This window comes from Lissotriton vulgaris, chromosome 6, assembly GCF_964263255.1.
Source record: "Lissotriton vulgaris chromosome 6, aLisVul1.2, whole genome shotgun sequence".
NCBI classification, from domain to species: domain Eukaryota; kingdom Metazoa; phylum Chordata; class Amphibia; order Caudata; family Salamandridae; genus Lissotriton; species Lissotriton vulgaris.
The window spans coordinates 568612330-568633361 of NC_141694.1; the positions used below are offsets into that span (position 1 = coordinate 568612330).

General features: G+C 48.1%; 2 protein-coding genes across 2 annotated transcripts; both read left to right on the top strand.

Moving 5' to 3' along the window:
- Positions 1 to 2132: 2132 nt before the first annotated feature.
- LOC147707651 (uncharacterized) lies at positions 2133 to 3128 on the top strand. Its single transcript, XM_086925230.1, has 2 exons — positions 2133 to 2517; positions 2746 to 3128. The coding sequence occupies exons 1-2, from the start codon at positions 2133 to 2135 to the stop codon at positions 3126 to 3128; spliced, it is 768 nt and encodes a 255-aa protein (XP_086781356.1).
- An 820-nt stretch (positions 3129 to 3948) lies between these two features.
- LOC147707652 (uncharacterized) lies at positions 3949 to 16799 on the top strand. Its single transcript, XM_086925658.1, has 4 exons — positions 3949 to 4096; positions 4390 to 4638; positions 15782 to 16189; positions 16417 to 16799. Exons 1-4 carry the CDS (start codon positions 3949 to 3951, stop codon positions 16797 to 16799), a joined length of 1188 nt encoding a protein of 395 aa, XP_086781784.1.
- Positions 16800 to 21032: the final 4233 nt, after the last annotated feature.

Genomic DNA, 21032 nt, shown 5'->3' on the forward strand with positions numbered 1-21032 from the left:
GAGCTGTGGCTGTGTCTCACACTCCTATGTCTGGTGCTGGCAGTGTGTCTGGGTCGATGGCTCATGTGTCAGTCACTAGATCTGTGGCTGTGTCTCACACTCCTATGTCTGGTGCTGGCAGTGTGTCTGGGTCGATGGCTCATGTGTCAGTCACTAGATCTGTGGCTGTGTCTCACACTCCAGTTTCTGGTGCTACCAGTGTGTCAGAGGCAAGTAGTTCAGGCAGTCCACCAGCTTCGTGATGTGAGGTGTATTTACCTTCACTCACATGTCATTTGACTTGGTGTGTAGATTGTCCATTGTAACCCGCCTTGCATTGTTGTTGTCCTTGGGACAGGTACCTTGAACCATGTACTTGTGCTGCCTCTGATGTCCCTGCTCTGTTGACCACAATGCCCTGTTGCTGTTCTGATACTGCATTCTGCCCTCTCATGTGCTGCCTCTGATGTACCTGTTCGATGCCATGGTAAGGTAAGGTAAATTTATTGCACAGTTAATTAAAACTCACAATTTCAAATACATAAAAATTGGTTATCAAACTTTTAAAATTATTTGCGTAGTACATATTGTCGGTGAGTCAGTTAATGTGCTTCGTTTGAATCGTGGGCTCAGAGTTGCTCAGGGCAGTAACTGGCTATTGCACATCTACATCTTTTTGTGCTTCAATAATTCTTTTTTCCACTGCGTCAAGGTATTTTGTAATTCTGCAGTTTAATTGGGTCTCTTGTGAGTTGAAGCACAGTTTGACTGCCTGTCGACAGGATCTAATCCCCTTCTGGTTCCATATTGCACGTTCTCCTTAAGTCCATTAAACTGGGACAAATACATATTGTGTGGACTAGGTCTTCAGGGCCTGTTTTGCAGAGTCGGCAAGATTGGTGGACCTGAGTCCTCTTCCATGGAGCCAGATGAGGGAGAATTGGAAGAATGCCTAACCGCAGGTTTAGGAATTTTTCTTTAATCTTCTGTTTAAATCCTTGATCTAAATTCTCTTGAGGTTTTAAAGTTTTATAGTCGTTTAAGACTGTTGATGCACTTAGCCCCTCTCATGTGCTGCCTCTGATGTACCTTTTCGATGCCATGGACTGTTGATGCACTTAGCCCCTCTCATGTGCTGCCTCTGATGTCCCTGCTCGGTTGGCCACAATGCCCTGTTGCTGTTCTGATACTGCATTCTGCCCTACCATGTGCTGCCTCTGATGTACCTGTTCGATGCCATGGACTGTTGATGCACTAAGCCCCTCTCATGTGCTGCCTCTGATCACCTATTCGATGCCATGGACTGTTGATGCACTTATCCCCTCTCATGTGCTGCCTCTGATGTACCTGCTCTGTTGGCCACAATGCCCTGTTGCTGTTCTGATACTGCATTCTGCCCTCTCATGTGCTGCCTCTGATGTACCTGTTCGATGCCATGGACTGTTGATGCACCTGGCCCCTCATGTGCTGCCTCTGATGTACCTGCTCTGTTGGCCACAATGCCCTGTTGCTGTTCTGATACTGCATTCTGCCCTCTCATGTGCTGCCTCTGATGTACCTGTTCAGTGCAATGGACTGTTGATGCACTTAGCCCCTCTCATGTGCTGCCTCTGATGTACCTGTTCGATGCCATGGACTGTTGCTGCACTTAGCCCCTCTCATGTGCTGCCTCTGATGTACCTGCTCTTTTGGCCAAAATGCCCTGTTGCTGTTCTGATACTGCATTCTGCCCTCTCATGTGTTGCCAATGATGTACCTGCTCTGTTGTACCCAGTGCCCATGCTCTTGCATACTCAGAAATGAAACCCCTATTATGTTTAATAAAGCAACTCAATCATGTGTAGTGGTTTGTCGTTATCATTCCTGCTTGTGTACTGTACTTCAATTGTGTATATCTTTTTGGCGGTGTCTCTGGATTGGTTACGTCCGCCGCGGGGTCGGGTGTAGTTCGGCGGCGGTGCATGCTCTTCCGTCGTGCAGATTTTTGACAGTGTTTACAATCCTAATATGGCGGACGGAAAGACCGCGGCAGGCGGACACGGAAAAGGCATTTTCCGCCTTCTCCAGGACTGCGGTCGCACTTCCATCCGCCATCCTAATGAGCCCCCAAATATGTTGGGTATTGTCCAGAGTGCTTTAGGGGAAAAAACGCAATGTCTGATTATGAGACGGGCGAAGGTGCTGCAGAGGAATTCTTCACATTGGATAGCGGGGTATATTCGGATGCATCATCTACATCGCAGGCAAACTCCTTGCAAGAGCTACCCAAGAAACGAGCAAAAATGCGTTTTGTGAAGTACAGACCAGAATGGGAACTTTCACACCACAACATCCAGAAGGTGTCAGAAGATGTGTACAAGGCCAGGTGCAACCTCTGCAATAAAGACTTTTCCATTGCCCATGGAGGAGTGTGTGATATCAAAACCAATGAGGCAGGAGCTCAGCATAAGAAAAATATCTCAAGAAAGGCAAAGATGGCCACAATTTCATCTTACCTGCAACCAAGCTTCCAGCCAGAAGTATCCAAAGTCATTTATTGCTTCATCATAAAGCGACGTAGGTTATGTAATTCTTGTACACTCTTCTTGCTTTGTCACACTCTAAGACTCCCAAACTGAATAGGCAAGCCATCTAACAATTTTCTGTTACTTTATTTAAATGTGCAGCAGTGTTTACCAAGTCAGATTGCCTTTACCAAGTCAGATTGCCTTTACCGTGATTTTATTTGCGTGCTTATACCGTTGTGAATTTTTTTTTTCATTTTAGGTCTTGCTGCAGAGGTGGCTCAGGTGTACCATGCTGTGAAGCATCACATTTCCTACCGCTCCCTGGATTGTGGCATCAAGCTAAGCAAATTAATGTATCCCGACTCATCCATTGTGATGAAAGCAGCCTGTGGCCGCACAAAGGCATCGAGCATCACTATGAATGTGCTTGTACCTCTATTGTTACCGCAAGCACACGAAGATTTAAAAGATGGATATTTTTCCATTTGCAGTGATGCCTCAAACAAAGGTAACATTAAACTCTACCCACTTTTGTTGCTGCACTCTAATTTCACCTCCGGTGTGGCCTACACTCTGCTGGATTTTTATGAGGATGCCACAGGGACTGCTACAGCTATTGCTCAGCAGATCACAATTAAATAGCCATGGGTTGAAAATGGAGCATATTGCTGCATACTGTGTGTACAACGCATGTATCAACTATGGACGACATAATTCTGTGTTCTGTCCCAGCTCTTGAAAGAAGCAAATGGAGACATTCTGCCTGCAAACTGGTCTGCCCATATCGTGCAAAACTGTGCTAAACAAGCCATTAATGGATTTTAAATGGAGGTAGAATCCTTCATTCTAAAAGTCTACAGCCTTTTCTCTTCTTCCGCAAAGTGAACAGCTGAGTTGAAAGTTTTACTTTTTGGTGGAACTAGAGAAGCAGCCTTTGTTTCGGCATGTCCCAACATGGTGGTATACGTTCCCGGCCATTGCACGACTGTTGAAGTGCTGGACAGCACTAAGGGCCATATGTATGTAGGACAAGATTTGAGAATCGGAATTAGCGATTTTTACCGAATCGCTGATTCCGAATCAAAAAAATCGCAAATAATTAGCGACTCAGTAAAAATCGCTAATTAACTCCGAGAACGTGAATGATTCCTTAAACCGGAAAAAATCGCAAAATTGCGATTCCTTAACGGGAAAAATCGCAATTTTGCGTTTTTTTTTAAAAACAGCCAATCGGAACACTGGTGCAGTCTGATGACATCACCACCAGGAAGTAACAGACTACCCATGCTGCAACAGTGTTTGTAGAGGGAGACTCACTGAGAGGGAGTGAGTGAGACTGAAGACTGCTCCAGGCACACCATGAAAAGTAAATGCTCTGGGAGTTTCTCACAGGAGTGTAGAGGTGCTACGCAAGCGCTGGTATGATCTGCGCCAGCGCTCCAAGGAAAAGCTAGCTGCCAGGATGGAGCAGTCACAGATCACCGGTGGGGGAACATCAACTGTGCCTGAATCTACACCACTGGAGGAACTAGTGGAGGGTACACTTGCACCAGAGAGCGTGACGGGCGTGGCTGACCTAGACAGCTCGGACCAACCAGCATCCACAGCAGGTAAGAATCATGCCATCACAACCCCAACCCCCCGCCCCCACCCCCTGTATCAACCTAGAGGGTAGGGGAAGCACATTCAAAGCCAAAGCAGTCCCAAAGGCAGTCAGAGCAATGCATTATGGGAGATGTAGTGAAATGTAAATCTAAGTTGTGTTACGCAGCCACGCTAAGCCAAATTTGCCTGTGCAGGTCAGGGAAGGGAAATCAACCAGTAATGTAGACCCAAACGTCTTAGAAATTTATTTACAAATACCAAATGAAACAAATAATAATGTGTGCTGTTCTGTCCACAGCACCAGCAATTACCCAGCCCACAGGCAGTGGACCATTGAGGGACCATCCAGACTCCGGAGATGCAGGGCAGGAGCCAGATACAGATGAGGAGAACAGCCCTGTCAATCCTCCCAAGAGACGGAGGCGGCACGTAGTGAGGCCACTGCCACCAATGGAGGACGAGGCAAAGGACATTAATGCTAATCTGCAGTTCCAAGAAGCACAGCCACAGCATGAGACCAGGCCTCAGGACAGGCAACGTCCACAGGGCATAGGAAGACACACACAACGCAGAGCCAGCAGCTTGGCTGATCAGGAAGATGATACTGTCTTTGCAGGCTTGGAAATAAATATGCTCCAGGTGCAGCGCCTGCAAGCTAAAAACTTGGGCCCTTATTTATGAAGAGCTTGCGCCGACAATGCGTCAAAAATAATGACGCATTGTTGGCGCAACACATGCGCCATATTAATGAAGTGACGCATCTCCGACGATGCGTCACTTTCAGCTTACTGAGCCAAAAAAACACTGCGTCAAAATGCCCTGCGACACGCAAATATTAATGTATGCAATGTGGGCGTTACCCCGGAAAAACATGCGCAAAAGTGACGCATCCACATTTATGAACTTTCACGCTTTTGACGCATCCGTGGCGGAAATGGCGCAGCGTTGCGGATGCTTCGGAATTGGTGCGCCTACAAAATGGACGCGCAGGAAATGACGCATCGGCACATAGCAAGAGGAGAGGAGGAGAGGAGGCCAGAGTGAACATTGCTGCAACCATCCCCACACCATGGAGGTCGTAATGCTGCGAGTAGCTGCCAGACGGAGACAACTAGCTGCAGGAATCCCACCACACCCCCCTGCCCCTCAAAATCCACCCCCCCCCCCCCAAGGCAACGCCGCAGAAAGGAGCGGTTATTCCGTCCAAGGAGCGTCCTGAGAGGCCTCAGGGATGAGGAGGTCATAAGTCTATTCCGCCTGAAGAAGCAGACCATTGAACATCTACTGCGACTCATTGGACCAAGGCTAGAGGTAGGAACCAACAGGCCTACCAACATACCGCCACAGGCAAAGCTCCTGGCTGTGTTGCACATGCTAGCGTCGGGCTCCTTTCAGACAACAGTTGCCAAAGTGGCAGGAATATCCCAGCCAGCTTTCTCATCATTCCTGCCAACTGTCCTGGATGCCATCATCCATCTCACACCCCGCTTCCTCCGTTTTTCCCAACAATCCACAACAGCAGATGGAGATAAAGCAAGGATTCTATGACATAGCAGGCTTACCCCATGTGCTGGGTGCCATGGCCTGTACGCATGTGCAATTAGTATCTCCGGCAGCAACTGCACATTTGTACATTAATCGCAAACATACATATTCAATCAATGTACAGGCCATTGTGGATCACCGTGGACTATTTACAAATGTGCTGGCAAAATACCCTGGCAGTGTACATGATGCCTTCATATTCAGGAACTGCATCATAAATGATCGCTTCAAGAATGGCCAGTATGGCAATGGACTACTTGTAGGTAAGCAAAAGAGTATGATACAATGCACCATCCATGCTACCATACTGCTAATATAGCTGCAATGACGCATAAATGAGGTTATGGATGTAATAATGTTGTACTACCATATACATAGACATTAATAGAAGGGGCCTAATTAATGACGGTCATGCGCTGCAGGTGCCTTAAAGCAAAAATGGCAAAAGGTCACGCACCAGTGGTGCAAGTCCCTCATAAATGAGGCCCAAGGTCATGTAGAGGCATATAGGGAGTCAATGCATGTCCTTCCAAATATGTGTCCATTGCACAGCATAACTATGTGCCAAAGGTGTCTTGCATGTGAGTCCCTGGGTGTGTTCTCTGCAACATCCATGCCCAATGGACACTGCCAAATGAAATATTACCCACAACATATGGCCTCTAGTTTACCACAACCATTTCAAACTTTTCATTGTACCTTCTCATTTATTCCATTACAGCTGACCAGGGGTATGGCATTCAGCCGTGGGTGATGACACCGTATGGAAACCCACAGACACCACAGGAAGTAGCGTACAACCAAGCACATTGCAGGACAAGGAACATTGTGGAAAGAACATTTGGTCCGCTCAAGGCCAGGTTTCAGCGCCTGGACAAGTCTGGTGGACGCATGCTGTATTCACCACAGACAGTGTGCAAAATAATTTTGGCTTGTGCAATACTGCACAACATTTGTGTTCTCACACATGTCCCCTGGGATGATGATCCTGATTTAAATCCAGAAATGCCCGAGGATGACCAGCAGGATGGGCATGCTCCTGTAAATCAAAGCACAGCAGCAGGCATCCGTAGACGTGCTGAGATAGTGCGTATTTTTTTTTTTAAGAATGTCAAAAATAACATCCTCATTATGCATCTAGATTTATGTTTGCACTAATAAAAATACTTCATACAACCTTTTGTACCTTCTGCATGATGATTTTACAATAATTTACACTGCAATTTGCATGACATTCTCATATGTGGAGTTAATACATGACACTTACTCTCATGTCTGGAGGCTGACATCAGACAAACATCAGGCCACACATCCATTTACATTGTACTGCCTTGCAATTTCACCTGCAATGGCCACACCCACCAGTGTCTGGCCAACACAGGTACCCTGGCACCATAGTGCATGTGTCTCGGTGTGCAGGGTATGAATGCACATGTGTATGAAGGTGACCCTTCCTGTACAAATATATTCATCCATGCAACACAGCATACATAGTGCAGGTAGGCAGGCCGGCCATTGTGCGTCAGCGCACATGAAAAGCACATTAATCTCCCATATGTCATAGACACAGCACCTTCCCACCCTATTTGCTTGCTGTAGGGAAGTGCCGCAGGAATGCATGCAGTAATATTGTACGCAAAAACATCATAAATTAGGGTCTAAATTCACAATTGTCAAAAAGCAACATTTACCATCCATATGTTGTGGTGCAGAAATTTAATAAAGCACTGGTGAAGATGAGTCCACATAATGAAATCACACAGCAGGAAAAATAATAACTAAGTACAATACCCTCTGTTCCAATCTTCACGCGCTGGATTTACACCAAAAGGGATTTCTTGCAACCCACAATAGAGGTCACTTGCTGGACCGCATCTACAGCAATATTCGTGATCTCTTGGTCAAACCCCCTGTCCCATTACCCTGGACGGATCATTTTTTAATACCCTTCACTTGGCGCACCAATCTTTCTCCCTCCACTTGCGGCCTCGTTAAACATCGAGGTAGGAAATGGTCCTCACTTCCCCTCCCCGCCTGGGAAGCCGCCCTGGTTAAAGACATACCCGGGAAGGTGCTGAATCCCATTACAGCAGCCAACAATTTTGATGATTGGATCTCTTCCACACTTGACACGGTCCTCCCTGTACAGGCCAGCAACCTCACGAAAAGACCTAGAGCTGCCCCATGGTTTACTCCCACTCTCAAGACCATGAAATTAGCCTGTCGCAAATATGAAAGAGCTTGGAGACAGGACTACTCCAAGTCTAGGAAGGATGATTATAGAGCTGCCATCAGGCTCTATAAACAGGAGATAAAGACGGCACAAGCCTCCTTCTACGGCAGCAAAATTAATGCAGCCGCTAACGCCCCAAGGGAAATTTTTTAAATTGCGTAATGCCCCTCTGCTGATGGTGCCCAAAACCGCTGCAATGAGCTGGCTGATTTTTTCTCTGGAAAAATACAGACTATATACTCCTCTTTTGGGGATGTTAACAATGACTTGGAACCCCCTATTTCCCCCACCTCCGATATCCCTGTCCAGTGTAGGCTTGACACAATCCCACCCTTAGACATTCCGGCTCTAGATAGACTCATCCTCAAAGTCACTTCAGGCTCCCCTAACGATTCAGCACCCCCTCAGACCCTTATTAAGGCCATGGACATAATTCGCCCGGTCTTATTGGACGTTCTCAACACTTCCATCTCCTCTAAATCCGTACCTCCCTCATGGAAGTGCGCGATGGTGAGGGCCTTGTTGAAGAAGCCCAATCTCGACCAATCCAACTTGGGGAATTATCGTCCTATTTCCCTGCTCCCTTGGCTGAGCAAACTGCTTGAGAGGCACGTAAATAACACCCTGATGAACTATTTGGAGTCAAATAGCCTTCTACGTGCCTCTCAGACAGGGTTTCGCCCCCTACATGGGACCGAAACCGCCCTCCTAGCGGTAATAGAGGAAGCAAGAGCAGTGTTAGACCAGGGTGGCAAAGTTGCCATCATCTTATTAGACCTCAGCACCGCGTTCGACACGGTCAACCATGTCACGCTATTACAATGACTGGCGGACATGGGCGTGTCGGGCCCGGCTCTGGACTGGCTGACATCCTTCCTGACTGACCGCTTCTTCCATGTCTTTGAGGGCGAGGCAGTGTCGCCTAAACATACTCTCAGGTGCGGGGTTCCTCAGGGCTCTTCCCTGAGCCCCACCCTGTTTAACACCTACATGGAACCCCTAGACAGGATTGTCCAACCCTTCGGTGTGCGTATTATCACCTACGCGGACGATACCCAACTGGTGGTCTCTTTAGACCACTCGGAGGTATCGTCCAACACCCTAGGCCCCTGTCTAGAGGCTGTTGCCAGATGGATGCAATCTTCCTGTTTAAAACTTAACGGGGAGAAGACAGATGTCATCTTATTGGGTAACCCCTCCCCCTCTGTCTTTGCTTCCATCTGGCCACCATGTTTGGGCTTGCCCCCAGCTCCCAAGACCCAAATAAAAAGCTTGGGGATTTGGTTTGACACAGCCCTGAACTTCTCAGCCCAAGCCACAAAGACCGCAGCCACCTGTTTTGGATTGATGAGGATGCTGCGGAAGGTGCTCCCTCTGCTTCCATTTCAGGCAAGGAGGATCCTAGTCCAGGCTCTCATACTATCTCGCCTGGACTATGGGAACGTCCTCTATATGGGAACGTCCTCTATATGGGAGCCCCCTCCTTTGTCATCCAGAAGCTCCAAGTCACCCAAAACAGTGCAGCCCGCCTGCTCTACAACCTCCCTCGCTGGCAGTCAGCAAGGAATGCCCTAAGGGAACTTCACTGGCTCCCCATAGCAGCCAGAGTACAATTCAAGGCTATGTGCACTCTTCACAAAGCCTTTCATCACCTTGGCCCTGCAATTTTACACCCCTTTGTCACTCCCTATGTTCCGTCACGCTCCCTCCGATCCGGTACCCTCCAGCTGGCCTCCTCCACCAAGTCAGGAAAGCCCGCTGGGGAGGCCGCTCCTTTTCACACACTGCGGCTAAATTCTGGAACACTCTTCCTTTAACCCTTAGAGGAGCTACCAATCATCTTTCCTTCAGGAAAGCCCTGAAAAGTCACCTGTTTGCTAAATCCTGCTGATCTACCCGAGCCCGCGTTAAATAAGTCTCCAGTCATAAGCGCTACGAGGCCTCCGGGTAGATAGCGCTATACAAGTGCAGTTTCAATTCAATGTTGCAAAGTCATGATGAAAGAAAATAAGTAATAGGACAAACATTACAATCATCAACATGTTACACAGTGGATGTGCGTCAAAATATGACCATCCATGAAAAAGTAGCCGTCAGTGCTCACACAAGTTTGCATAAATCAACAAATGTGGTAGGCACATAAATGAAGTTAGTGTATCCTACTTCATAATCTTATCCATGCATTCATGACTCAACACACAAAAGTGACTTTGGGTCTGCCTACCTCAGTATCTGACCCATGCATTCCTGACTCCGCGCACAAAAGTGACGATAGGTCTGCCAACTCCAGAATCTGACCCATGCATTCCTGACTAGACGCAGAAAAGTAATGTTATCTGATCTTATCTTCTCATAGGTGACATTTATAGAGTGCACTGACACCATAGGCTTCCTGGCGCCATAAGACAGAGTGAGTGTGGAAGGAAGCGTGAGTGGCGGAGATTTAGCCCAGGGAAGGGAAAAGGTGTGTTTGAAGCGATTTCCAGAAGTTCAGAAGGGAAGGGGAGGATTTGAAGGAGAGAGGAAGGAGATCCCAAAGCCCAGGAGCCAGATGACAAATTGTGCGACCACCAAATTTCTGGGTTTTAGTATTGGGAGTGACTACCAGATGACGGTGAGCTGATTCGAGGGTTCGTGTTGTGCGGTGAGGGCAGATAAGATATTTGAGAAACGTGGGGCGGGACCAGTGGAGGGCTTAGAATGTGAGACAGGTCACCTTAAAAGATGCCCTCTGGTCTATTGGGAAACAGTGAAGACTGTGGAGTAGAGGTTTGGTTGATTGCCATCTGTGTGTAATGTGAATTAGACGGGCTGCTTGAATCTGGACAACTTGGAGGCGGTGTGGCAGGGATTGTTGGAGACCATAGTAGATGGACTTCGAGAAGTCTGTAGTATCCTCATGTAATGTTTATGTACTTGCATCCAGCTGCTCAGCCCTGTGTGTGTGCATTCTTATTGGAATCCTAGTCTGTGTGGAATGTTGAATGCATCAGGGTGTCAGTTAAGGATGGGCTGAGCGGCCAGTGGGCTGCTCCTGATGGGGCTGTTATCCTGACCATTACTTATGCTAAGAAACATCAACTACAAGTACCTGAATTGGTCTGCGGTGTCTACTTATCTACACCTGTACCTGTGGGACTTACCCACCACAAAGTCCAGGCGGGAGAGCAAGAGTGAGAACACCACTTGGGTAAGTGCGGTGGGAGGGAGTAAGTGACTGACTGTACCGATCTTCCGGAGCTGGTACATAGAGGAAGAAACTAGCGCACCCACTTGTCCCCTGATGGAGAGTTCAGCGTCAATGATGACTCCCACACCCTTTACTGATTTTACCGGGGCTGGGGGGGAACCTAGCTCTGAGGGCCAGAACTGAGGGCCACAGTGGCCATATCTGAGTCCAGGGAGGAGGAGCTCCGTTTTCCTAGGGTCAAGCTTCAATTGGTTCTGGTACATCCATAATTGGATGTGGATCATGACAGCGTGGAACGTGTTGATGGCATGAGGTGAATTGAGCGGGAGGATGATCTGTAAGTCGTCAGCGTAGTAATAGCCAATAATGTTCCATTTCTGTAGAGAATGGATCAGCGGCCAGAGGTATAGATTGGACAGGAGTGGTGAAAGGGAGGAGGCCTGTGGGACTCCACAGGACGTGGGGGTTTTTGTTTCAGTATAGGGTCCTAGGTGCACCGTTTCAGTTCTTCCAGTTAGGAAGGACTTGACACACTCAAGAGCGGTTCCCTGGATGCCTGCATGTTTGACAAGGTGGAGAAGGATGTTATGGTCCACCGTGTCGAACGCGGACGACAGGTCCAGGAGTAAGAGGGCTTGGGGGGACCCTGCGTCCGCGTTACTCCTGAGTGTGTACAAGACTGGCAAAATAACTGCCTCTGTTGAGTGGGCAGGTCTGAAGCCGCCTTGATTGGGCTCCATGTGACAGGAGGATTCGATGTAGTGTGACAGACATCGGGTGACATGGTCCTCCATTAATGTTGAGAAATACGGGAGGAGGGAGATGGGAGACATTAGGTCTGCATAAGTCTGAATCTGACCCATGCTTCGCTGACTCTAGGCACAAAAGTGACATTACACAAGGCCCAAAAGTGACTTTGGTCAACATATGTCATAGTCTGACTCAGCTGAATATACAAACACAAAAGTTTTGCAGGCTAACATTGTTTGTCCCTGTTGAGACACTCATGGAGGGGATGCATGGCGATGTTGCTGGTCTACACAGAATAGTCCAGTCATTGGCAAACACTGTGTCTTCTGCCATTGTACAGTCACACAGACAGGGTGCTACTTCTGTTCCCCCATCTACACCACTTGATGTCTCAGGGGGGAGTGAATTTTCTGACCAGGACTCTTTTACACGTTATTGCACTAGAAGCAGCCACAGGCAGCACAGCAGGGCACGGAGGGCGCAGACACCATCCCCTAGGACAGGAAAATCTGTTATCAAAGACGACGTGAGATACACTGGAGTTCACACACAGGATCCCCAAGGGGTGTTGGGGGAAATGGCTTCACATGCTACACAGGCATCCCACACAAATGGTACTCCCAAGGCAAGGGAAACACCCAAGTCCTGGGACACTCCCTTGGACAAGGACACTACAAAGACAAAGCCACCTCAAAAGAGCAGGGACACTCCCAAGGACAAGGACACTACTAAGGAAGGGGCGACTCCCAAGAGCAGGGACAAGGCCACTACAAAGGCAAAGCCACCTCAAAAGAGCAGGGACACTCCCAAGGACAATACTAAGGAAGGGGCGACTCCCAAGAGCAGGGACAAGGACATTACAAAGGCAAAGGCACATCAAAAGAATAGGGACACTCCCAAGGACAAGGACAATAGTAAGGAATGGGCGACTCCCAAGAGCAGGGACACTCCCAGGGACAAGGTCGCTTCTAGAGACAGGTACACTCCAAAGGACATGTCTGCAGCCAGGGACAGGGCACCGTCCAGGGAACAGGGAAAGTCCAGAGACAAGACTCCTCCTACGGCCAAGGCACATCCAAGGGACAAGGCTTCTCCCATAGACACTATCTCCATCAAGGACAGGCATACATCACCCTTGGCTGCACTGAGGCTGATGTTGTCAAAGGAACGGAAACCGCGGTGGAGTTCCCCCATACCTCCACTCCCATCCAGGCCCGTCAGAAGCAGAGGAAGGAGTACCCTGTTGTTGCATCCCCCATTACACATGATGCAGAGGCCAGAAGGCAGGCCCACAGCAAACGACAAGCAGGGTCCAGCAGGTCCCAAGAGAGCAGACCCCCAGCAGCAGATGCTCCACCTTTGGTGGGTGATATTTCATTTGAGTCCCCACCACTTGCCAGTCCTGTCATGTCCAGGTTGACCTCACATATCCCTAAGAAACGTAGACACACACCATTGACACCTGACCACCCCGATGTCGCTCCAGTACAGCTATCCCCAGCTCCCAGAGCCACCCTGCCTCCTGGCCCATACAGCCCTGTGGCTCATCATTTCGGTGTTCCCAGTGGCACATCAGAGGTTCACTCTCAGTTGTCAGATAGTGGCACTGTGTCTGTTTGCTGTCATGCATCATGTAGTGGCACTGTCTCAGTTGTGCCCTCTCCTGTTTCTGGTGCTGGCAGTGTGTCTGGGTCTATGGCTCATGTGTCAGTCACTACATCTGTGGCTGTGTGTCACACTCCTGGTTCTGGTGCTGGCAGTGTGTCTGGGTCTATGGCTCATGTGTCAGTCACTAGAGCTGTGGCTGTGTCTCACACTCCTATGTCTGGTGCTGGCAGTGTGTCTGGGTCGATGGCTCATGTGTCAGTCACTAGATCTGTGGCTGTGTCTCACACTCCAGTTTCTGGTGCTACCAATGTGTCAGAGGCAAGTAGTTCAGGCAGTCCACCAGCTTCCGTGATGTGAGGTGTATTTACCTTCACTCACATGTCATTTGACTTGGTGTGTAGATTGTCCATTGTAACCCACCTTGCATGGTTGTTGTCCTTAGGACGGGTACCTTGAACCACGTACTTGTGCTGCCTCTGATGTCCCTGCTCTGTTGGCCACAATGCCCTGCTGCTGTTCTGATACTGCATTCTGCCCTCTCATGGGCTGCCTCTGATGTACCTGTTCGATGCCATGGTAAGGTAAGGTAAATTTATTGCACAGTTAATTAAAACTCACAATTTAAAATACATAAAAATTGGTTATCAAACTTTTAAAATTATTTGCGTAGTACATATTGTCGGTGAGTCAGTTAATGTGCTTCGTTTGAATCGTGGGCTCAGAGTTGCTCAGGGCAGTAACTGGCTATTGCACATCTACATCTTTTTGTGCTTCAATAATTCTTTTTGCCACTGCGTCAAGGTATTTTGTAATTCTGCAGTTTAATTGGGTCTCTTGTGAGTTGAAGCACAGTTTGACTGCCTGTCGACAGGATCTAATCCCCTTCTGGTTCCATATTGCACGAAGTAGGGTTCTCCTTAAGTCCATTAAACTGGGACAAATACATATTGTGTGGACGAGTTCTTCAGGGCCTGTTTTGCAGAGTCGGCAAGATTGGTCGACCTGAGTCCTCTTCCATGGAGCCAGATGAGGGAGAATTGGAAGAATGCCTAACCGCAGCTTTAGGAATTTTTCTTTAGTCTTCTGTTTAAATCCTTGATCTAAATACTCTTGAGGTTTTAAAGTTTTATAGTCGTTTAAGACTGTTGATGCACTTAGCCCCTCTCATGTGCTGCCTCTGATGTACCTTTTCGATGCCATGGACTGTTGATGCACTTAGCCCCTCTCATGTGCTGCCTCTGATCACCTATTCGATGCCATGGACTGTTGATGCACTTAGCCCCTCTCATGTGCTGCCTCTGATGTCCCTGCTCGGTTGGCCACAATGCCCTGTTGCTGTTCTGATACTGCATTCTGCCCTCGCTTGTGCTGCCTCTGATGTACCTGTTCGATGCCATGGACTGTTGATGCACCTGGCCCCTCTCATGTGCTGCCTCTGATGTACCTGCTCTGTTGGCCACAATGCCCTGTTGCTGTTCTGATACTGCATTCTGCCCTCTCATGTGCTGCCTCTGATGTACCTGTTCAGTGCAATGGACTGTTGCTGCACTTAGCCCCTCTCATGTGCTGCCTCTGATATACCTGCTGTTGGCCACAATGCCCTGTTGCTGTTCTGATACTGCATTCTGCCCTCTCATGTGTTGCCAATGATGTACCTGCTCTGTTGTACCCAGTGCCCATGCTCTTGCATACTCAGAAATGATACCCCTATTATGTTTAATAAAGCAACTCAATCATGTGTAGTGGTTTGTCGTTGTCATTCCTGCTTGTGTACTGTACTTCAATTGTGGATATCTTTTTGCGATCGAAAGTGGTTTCTCAAACATGACACTCCCCCTCCCAACGTCATGGCCCTGGCAGGTTCTCCCCCTTCAGACAGCAAATGGTGTGTTGCGTACCTGCGTCGTCGTCGATGATGGTCCATGACTTGCAGGTGGTGGAGCGCGAAGAGTATCGGAAATGCGTGTAGCGCTGGATCCATGACGGCGAGCAGCTTGTGGTGGGTATCTCTGCAATGTGTGCTTTCTTCGCTGTGGGGAATCCACCGTGTTCAGGCAGGTTGTTTTTCCGCAGCAGTTTTATGTGTGTTTTCCGCCATCGTGATTTGGGGGACGGTCGTTGACGTCAGTCCGTACGGCGGTGTCTCTGGATTGGTTACGTCCGCCGCGGGGTCGGGTGTAGTTCGGCGGCGGTGCGTGCTCTTCCGTCGTGCAGATTTTTGACAGTGTTTACAATCCTAATATGGCGGACGGAAAGACCGCGGCAGGCGGACACGGAAAAGGCATTTTCCGCCTTCTCCAGGAATGCGGTCGCACTTCCATCCGCCATCCTAATGAGTCCCCAAATATGTTGGGTATTGTCCAGAGTGCTTTAGGGGAAAAAACGCAAGGTCTGATTATGAGACGGGCGAAGGTGCTGCAGAGGAATTCTTCACATTGGATAGCTGGGTATATTCGGATGTATCATCTACATGTCAGGCAAACTCCTTGCAAGAGCTACCCAAGAAACGAGCAAAAATGCGTTTTGTGAAGTACAGACCAGAATGGGAACTTTCACACCACAACATCCAGAAGGTGTCAGAAGATGTGTACAAGGCCAGGTGCAACCTCTGCAATAAAGATTTTTCCATTGCCCATGGAGGAGTGTGTGATATCAAAACCCATGAGGCAGGAGCACAGCATAAGAAAAATATCTCAAGAAAGGCAAAGATGGCCACAATTTCATCTTACCTGCAACCAAGCTTCCAGCCAGAAGTATCCAAAGTCATTGATTGCTTCATCATAAAGCGACGTAGGTTATGTAATTCTTGTACACTCTTCTTGCTTTGTCACACTATAAGACTCCCAAACTGAATAGGCAAGCCATCTAACAATTTTCTGTTACTTTATTTAAATGTGCAGCAGTGTTTACCAAGTCAGATTGCCTTTACCAAGTCAGATTGCCTTTACCGTGATTTTATTTGCGTGCTTATACCCTTGTGTATTTTATTTTCATTTTAGGTCATGCTGCAGAGGTGACTCAGGTGTACCATGCTGTGAAGCATCACATTTCCTACCGCTCCCTGGATTGTGGCATCAAGCTAAGCAAATTAATGTATCCCGACTCATCCATCGTGATGAAAGCAGCCTGTGGCCGCACAAAGGCATCGAGCATCACTATGAATGTGCTTGCACCTCTATTGTTACGGCAAGCACACGAAGATTTAAAAGATGGATATTTTTCCATTTGCAGTGATGCCTCAAACAAAGGTAACATTAAACTCGACCCACTTTTGTTGCTGCACTCTAATTTCACCTCCGGTGTGGCCTACACTCTGCTGTATTTTTATGAGGATGCCACAGGGACTGCTACAGCTATTGCTCAGCAGATCACAATTAAATAGCCATGGGTTGAAAATGGAGCATATTGCTGCATACTGTGTGTACAACGCATGCATCAACTATGGACGACATAATTCTGTGTTCTGTCCCAGCTCTTGAAAGACGCAAATGGAGACATTCTGCCTGCAAACTGGTCTGCCCATATCGTGCATAACTGTGCTAAACAAGCCATTAATGGATTTTAAATGGAGGTAGAATCCTTCATTCTAAAAGTCTACAGCCTTTTCTCTTCTTCCGCAAAGTGAACAGCCGAGTTGAAAGTTTTACTTTTTGGTGGAACTAGAGAAGCAGCCTTTGTTTCGGCATGTCCCAACATGGTGGTTCACGTTCCCGGCCATTGCACGACTGTTGAAGTGCTGGACAGCACTAAGGGCCATATGTATGTAGGACAAGATTTGAGAATCGGAATTAGCGATTTTTACCGAATCGCTGATTCCGAATTAAAAAAAAAAAAAAAAAAAATCGCAAATAATTAGCGACTCAGTAAAAATCGCTAATTAACTGCGAGAACGTGAAAAGCGATTCCTTAAACCGGAAAAAATCGCAAAATTGCGATTTTCGCAAAACAGCCAATCGGAACACTGGTGCAGTCTGATGACATCACCACCAGGAAGTAACAGACTACCCATGCTGCAACAGTGTTTGTAGAGGGAGACTCACAGAGAGGGAGTGAGTGAGACTGAAGACTGCTCCAGGCACACCATGAAAAGTAAATGCTCTGGGAGTTACTCACAGGAGTGTAGAGGTGCTACGCAAGCGCGGGTGTGATCTGCGCCAGCGCTCCAAGGAAAAGCTAGCTGCCAGGATGGAGTAGTCACAGATCACCGGTGGGGGAACATCAACTGTGCCTGAATCTACACCACTGGAGGAACTTGTGGAGGGTACACTTGCACCAGAGAGCGTGACGGGCGTGGCTGACCTAGACAGCTCAGACCAACCAGCATCCACAGCAGGTAAGAATCATGCCATCACAACCCCAACCCACCGCCCCCACCCCCTGTATCAACCTAGAGGGTAGGGGAAGCACATTCAAAGCCAAAGCCGTCCCAAAGGCAGTCAGAGCAATGCATTATGGGAGATGTAGTGAAATGTAAATCTAAGTTGTGTTACGCAGCCACGCTAAGCCAAATTTGCCTGTGCAGGTCAGGAAAGGGAACTCAATCAGTAATGTAGACCCAAACGTCTTAGAAATTTATTTACAAATACCAAATGAAACAAATAATAATGTGTGCTGTTCTGTCCACAGCACCAGCAATTACCCAGCCCACGGGCAGTGGACCATTGAGGGACCATCCAGACTCCGGAGATGCAGGGCAGGAGCCAGATACAGATGAGGAGAACAGCCCTGTCAATCCTCCCAAGAGACGGAGGCGGCACGTAGTGAGGCCACTGCCACCAATGGAGGACGAGGCAGAGAACATTAATGCTAATCTACAGTTCCAAGAAGCACAGCCACAGCATGAGTCCAGGCCTCAGGACAGGCAACGTCCACAGGGCATAGGAAGACGCACACAACGCAGAGCCAGCAGCTTGGCTGATCAGGAAGATGATACTGTCTTTGCAGGCTTGGAAATAAATATGCTCCAGGTGCAGCGCCTGCAAGCAAAAAACTTGGGCCCTTATTTATGAAGAGCTTGCGCCGACAATGCGTCAAAAATAATGACGCATTGTTGGCGCAACACATGCGCCATATTAATGAAGTGACGCATCTCCGACGATGCGTCACTTTCAGCTTACTGCGCTAAAAAAACACTGCGTCAAAATGCCCTGCGACACGCAAATATTAATGTATGCAATGTGGGCGTTACCCCGGAAAAACATGCGCAAAAGTGACGCATCCACATTTATGAACTTTCCCGCTTTTGACGCATCCGTGGCGGAAATGGCGCAGCGTTGCGGATGCTTCGGAATTGGTGTGCCTACAAAATGGACGCACAGGAAATGACGCATCGGCACTTAGCAAGAGGAGAGGAGGAGAGGAGGCCAGAGTGAACATTGCTGCAACCATCCCCACACCATGGAGGTCGTAATGCTGCGAGTAGCTGCCAGACGGAGAAGACTAGCTGCAGGAATCCCACCACACCCCCCTGCCCCTCAAAATCCCCCCCCCCCCCCCCCAAGGCAACGCCGCAGAAAGGAGCGCTTATTCCGTCCAAGGAGCGTCCTGAGAGGCCTCAGGGATGAGGAGGTCATAAGTCTATTCCGCCTGAAGAAGCAGACCATTGAACATCTACTGCGACTCATTGGACCAAGGCTAGAGGTAGGAACCAACAGGCCTACCAACATACCGCCACAGGCAAAGCTCCTGGCTGTGTTGCACATGCTAGCGTCGGGCTCCTTTCAGACAACAGTTGCCAAAGTGGCAGGAATATCCCAGCCAGCTTTCTCATCATTCCTGCCAACTGTCCTGGATGCCATCATCCATCTCACACCCCGCTACCTCCGTTTTCCCAACAATCCACAACAGCAGATGGAGATAAAGCAAGGATTCTATGACATAGCAGGCTTACCCCATGTGCTGGGTGCCATGGACTGTACGCATGTGCAATTAGTACCTCCGGCAGCAACTGCACATTTGTACATTAATCGCAAACATACATATTCAATCAATGTACAGGCCATTGTGGATCACCGTGGACTATTTACAAATGTGCTGGCAAAAAACCCTGGCAGTGTACATGATGCCTTCATATTCAGGAACTGCATCATAAATGATCGCTTCAAGAATGGCCAGTATGGCAATGGACTACTTGTAGGTAAGCAAAAGAGTATGTTACAATGCACCATCCATGCTACCATACTGCTAATATAGCTGCAATGACACATAAATGAGGTTATGGATGTAATAATGTTGTACTACCATATACATAGACATTAATAGAAGGGGCCTAATTAATGACGGTCATGCGCTGCCGGTGCCTTAAAACAAAAATGGCAAAAGGTCATGCACCAGTGGTGCAAGTCCCTCATAAATGAGGCCCAAGGTCATGTAGAGGCATATAGGGAGTCAATGCATGTCCTTCCAAATATGTGTCCATTGCACAGCATAACTATGTGCCAAAGGTGTCTTGCATGTGAGTCCCTGGGTGTGTTCTCTGCAACATCCATGCCCAATGGACACTGCCAAATGAAATATTACCCACAACATATGGCCTCTAGTTTACCACAACCATTTCAAACTTTTCATTGTACCTTCTCATTTATTCCATTACAGCTGACCAGGGGTATGGCATTCAGCCGTGGGTGATGACACCGTATGGAAACCCACAGACACCACAGGAAGTAGCGTACAACCAAGCACATTGCAGGACAAGGAACATTGTGGAAAGAACATTTGGTCTGCTCAAGGCCAGGTTTCGGCGCCTGGACAAGTCTGGTGGACGCATGCTGTATTCACCACAGACAGTGTGCAAAATAATTTTGGCTTGTGCAATACTGCACAACATTTGTGTTCTCACACATGTCCCCTGGGATGATGATCCTGATTTAAATCCAGAAATGCCCGAGGATGACCAGGAGGATGGGCATGCTCCTGTAAATCAAAGCACAGCAGCAGGCATCCGTAGACGTGCTTAGAGTGCGTAATTCTTTTTAAGAATGTCAAAAATAACATCCTCATTATGCATCTAGCTTTGTGTTTGTACTAATAAAAATACTTCATACAACCTTTTGTACCTTGTGCATGATTATTTTACAATAATTTACCCTGCAATTTGCATGACAATCTCATATGTGGAGTTAATACATGACACTTACTCTTATGTCTGGAAGCTGACATCAGACATACATCAGGCCACACATCCATTTACATTGTACTGCCTTGCAATTTCACCTGCAATGGCCACACTCACCAGTGTCTGGCCAACACAGGTACCCTGGCACCATAGTGCATGTGTCTCGGTGTGCAGGGTATTAATGCACATGTGTATGAAGGTGACCCTTCCTGTACAAAAATATTCATCCATGCAACACAGCATACATAGTGCTTTTTACATAGTGACCTAAGAGCACGTGTGCGCCTTAACAAATCTGGCGAAGTCTCAGACGACATCAACATTGGTAGGGGGGTCAGACAGGGGTGCGTGCTGGCCCCCCTCCTCTTCATTCTTTATATTAATAATTTGAGCTGCTCGCTGAGTACCCTATCAAAAGATGTACCCCATGTGAACGGAGTCCCTATACCTACCCTCCTTTACGCTGATGATGCGGTCCTAATGGGCCGCACACCAAAGGCA